Source organism: Rhagoletis zephyria, unplaced genomic scaffold, assembly GCF_001687245.7.
Source record: "Rhagoletis zephyria isolate East Lansing unplaced genomic scaffold, Rhagoletis_zephyria_1.1 Rzeph_scaffold_00936, whole genome shotgun sequence".
Taxonomy (NCBI): domain Eukaryota; kingdom Metazoa; phylum Arthropoda; class Insecta; order Diptera; family Tephritidae; genus Rhagoletis; species Rhagoletis zephyria.
In genome coordinates this window covers 154,705-158,830 of record NW_016158020.1, presented here as the reverse complement: position 1 = coordinate 158,830, position 4,126 = coordinate 154,705, and the positions used below count along the sequence as shown (strand labels likewise).

Below are 4,126 nucleotides of genomic sequence, written 5' to 3'. Positions count from 1 at the left end.
TCATTGAAAAGCAAACACGTGACAGAATGGATTACGAACTCAGAACCCTTCGTTAATTCACAATCCTGCTATCGCCTGACATATGAAAAATGACCAATCAATATTCCTTCCTATTCAATAGAAGCATATCGATGTGATACAGAAGTTACAACGTAGGTATAGAGGCATTCGTATGTATGTATATATGTATGTATGTAGATATATACATACATGATTTCGGCGGTGGTGCATTAAGGTCGATCGTTTGAGCGCCCTGGAATATGTGCATACATACTACATATGTACGTATTTATTTATTTAGGGTAGCCAAAATGTGACAGTTTTTGTTTCGAAAAACAGAATTTATTGATGAAAAATTTCGAATCAATGTCGTTGGCGGCAGCCAAGAACAGAGTTGCAGCTGTTGTGATTTCAAAATGCGCCCGAGTGCGTGGCGTTGGGGTTAAATGCATACCCAGGAAACTGCTGCAACAATGCAACAATGCCCAAGCAGGGGATGATTTTACCAATTAACTAACTGACTTTTAGCCTAGCTATCGACTTATGATTAAATTAAATAAACATTCTTCTACTTTCGTTCATACAAGCAGTTTTATAAAAAGCCTATAATATTAACTATATACATATAAATATAGTAGTTAAATTATCTAATATGATTACAACTATCTTCCAAACATTTTCGTGAGATTCTAATTGAAAATAAATTGATACATTTTGTCCTCTTTCAGGTGATGTCGTACTGTAATAACTTCGCTCATTCGCCACCAGCTTTGCTGCTTGCTGCTTTCTTTTACATCTTTTCGCAATAGCTGGAGACTATAATAGGTACGTTTGTATGTATGCGGTCAAACATTTCTAATTCCTCGCCTAGAATGAACTNTACATATAAATATAGTAGTTAAATTATCTAATATGATTACAACTATCTTCGAAACATTTTCGTGAGATTCTAATTGAAAATAAATTGATACATTTTGTCCTCTTTCAGGTGATGTCGACATAAGTCCACACGTACTGTAATAACTTCGCTCATTCGCCACCCGCTTTGCTGCTTGCTGCTTTCTTTTACATCTTTTCGCAATAGCTGGAGACTATAATAGGTACGTTTGTATGTATGCGATCAAACATTTCTAATTCCTCGCCTAGAATGAACAAGCACAAGCAGTGGCATGCCATGCCATCCTTTTGATAAACTTTCTGTGTGTTTGTGTTTCTGCGATTTACTGCATTGCTCCTGACTGAGCTGCGCACAGAACTCTATAGGGAGTCCCCCTCTGTGCCGCTGCCACTGCATTGTTTCNGATTTACTGCATTGCTCCTGACTGAGCTGCGCACAGAACTCTATAGGGAGACCCCCTCTGTGCCGCTGCCACTGCATTGTTTTTAAAAATTCATTTCTCCCTCGTCCGTTTATACGACAGAAGTAAACGGCAGAGCATATGATTAGTGTGTACACCGCTTTCAACGCGCCCCGTCTGTGTCCCGCACCGTCACACCGTGAACTATGGTGTGTGTTTCTGGTGTTTGTGGATCGCCACGCATTGGTTTCTACGGCAGATACATTGAGGATCCTGCTGGCGCACTGTTCATTTGCAGTTGATGTTGCTGCTGTGATGGTAGTAGTTGTTGTTGTTGTGGCCGCATTTGAGCCAGTGACTGTTGATACTGTCTCTGCTGGAGGTGGTGATGTTGGTGTTGGTAGGCGTGCGGCGGATATTGCTGAGCCAACAGATACGGCGACTGCTGTGGATACTGTTGATGATGATTATTTTGGTTGTATAATGATTGTCCTGCTGTTGCAGCATCATACATTTGGCCACAATGTGAAAGTGCACTCTGGCCCGGGTAAGCATTCACTGGATTTGGCGAATAGGCTTGGCCACCAGTCATGTAAGGAGGGTAGGCGGGTGGTACGGGTCCATTTGGTTGCGCACTTAGGTACAGAAGCTGAGCTTGTGAAGGCGGTTGTGTGGTAGCAACTGCTTCCAAGCCAGGGTTCGGGTAGTGGGACAGGCCTTGGTAGTCGGGAGTAGGTGGATCCAATGTGCGGTCTTTCTTCGACTTCATTCGACGGTTCTGGAACCAAATTTTTATTTGGCGCTCAGTAAGTGACAATGCGTTGGCGATTTCAATGCGACGACGGCGCGTAATATACCGGTTTGAGTAGAACTCCTTTTCTAGCTCCAGAGTCTGGAAACGGGTGTAAGTCTGGCGAGTGCGTTTTGAATCTTTGCAATCTGTAATTATGAGTGGTGATATATGTAAGTATTCAGAGCTATTCATGTATTTTATAAAAACCATATAAAAATATATATTCGTGTATGCATTTGAATACATAGATATGTATGCCTTGCAAATATAAAACATATAGACGCATTATTGAAAATGCTTACCTGCTGTCAAACTCTCTTCGCAGTGTGACCAGTTGAACTCTGCCGCCGTATCTGTCAAAATTTGATGATTGATTTCATTTTGCTTTAACGCCGGCAATGGCCGAACCTGTTGATTTTGATTGACAGCTTGGTCATGCGGCGATAGGGGTGGCGTACTAATACCATCCACAAGCGATGCATTCGTGGATGGAGTAGTTTTTATTGGTGCAATAGCAGCTGGTGAGATCGCCAACGATGTCGGCTCTGCCGCTCCAAAAGCCGCAGTTGCTGATGCATTCGACGGTGGTGGTGTGAGAAAATCACTGTGCTTTCCTTGATTCGATAGTTTTGCAGATTGAGGAGAGTATGTTTCCAAATAACCAATATCATTGCGACTAGGAGAAGAAAGCACACTGAGCGTAGAAGGCGTAGGTATACGACTGCCGCCACCGACAACATCCTGCTCAAAACTGGGGGGTGTATTGACTGGATACCTGACGACGTTTGAATTGTCATTGGACTTGGCGTTGCTTTTGCTTGATGGCTTCTTTGGTGAACTGACTTTTTCCATTGTTGTGAAAAAGTAGTTTGGAGTATACTTCAATTTCTTGGCAGGGTTCGTTAATAAGGACCGTAACGTACTCGGCTTTTCCGCCTCTGTTTTCACATCATTGTCTAGCTCGGATGATCTTCGCTTTGGTGATTCTGGTTTCTTTTCGTTCCCGAAACCATTTAAATTTGTGGTAATTACGCCTTGGCTCTTCCTCTCATTTTTTACCAAGTTAGAAGGAACTTCATGATTNCTTTGGTGATTCTGGTTTCTTTTCGTTCCCGAAACCATTTAAATTTGTGGCAATTACGCCTTGGCTCTTCCTCTCATTTTTTACCAAGTTAGAAGGAACTTCATGATAAATAACTTCCTTATAATCACTTTGTTGGCCGCAAGACGCCGTAGAAGTGCTGCTGGTATAGCTCCATTCTGCAGTTTTGTAAATCTGCCCTGTGAAGTTAGCTGGAGAGGACTTATATTGCTCATAACTAGCTTGGTATGACATAGGATACCGAGTGGGGCAAACATTTTGCATTAAGTTGTTGTCACTGGAAGCTTCGTAGTATGATTCATTGTTGCTGTAGTATCCGCTATAAGCATATGCTTGCTGTTGAGAAATCATTGTGTTATTTGTGTACTCCGGATAGTAATTTGTGGCAGCCATATTTTCTCGAAACTCGTGCAAATATATAAATTCACTAACTAATTTTGTTGTTTATATTTTCGACGTAACTGCGACGACAGCGTTGTGATCCTGGTGAATGTACTTTAACAAATGTGTCGGCTATCACTGCGATCTTTCCTAAAATACCCTCGAAATCTCAGCTCTCGATACTCTTTTGCCTGCTTGCGCTTTTACCTTTTTTCAACGTGCACACACACATACATACATACTATAACACACGGTTTTTGGCACACGACCTTCTGATACTGCTGTTGCTGAGAGTATTGTTGTTGCACTGTTTTGCTCGTCATAGCACATAAATATCCCTTCACATGACATTGTCGACGCATGCTGAGAACGTACCGCCGGCCGGCCAAATATGTGTATTTCCACTCTATTTCCCCCTACTAGTCTACGGGGAAAATACTCAGGCTCTGTGTTCATCGACAAGGGGTGAGAGCGGAACTCGATGTGTACGTTGCAAAATCACAAGCGGCAGGTCAAGTCATGAAAATTTATTGCATTTTACTGTTCTGTTGT

At 42.1% G+C, this 4,126-nt stretch overlaps 1 protein-coding gene across 1 annotated transcript; it reads right to left on the bottom strand.

The window, feature by feature from the left end:
- Positions 1–1,548: 1,548 nt before the first annotated feature.
- On the bottom strand, positions 1,549–3,586 carry ftz (fushi tarazu). The gene is made up of 3 exons (XM_017614970.1): positions 3,235–3,586; positions 2,394–3,125; positions 1,549–2,237 (listed from the first exon to the last, which is right to left on the bottom strand). Exons 1-3 carry the CDS (start codon positions 3,584–3,586, stop codon positions 1,549–1,551), a joined length of 1,773 nt encoding a protein of 590 aa, XP_017470459.1.
- Between the last annotated feature and the right edge of the window lie 540 nt (positions 3,587–4,126).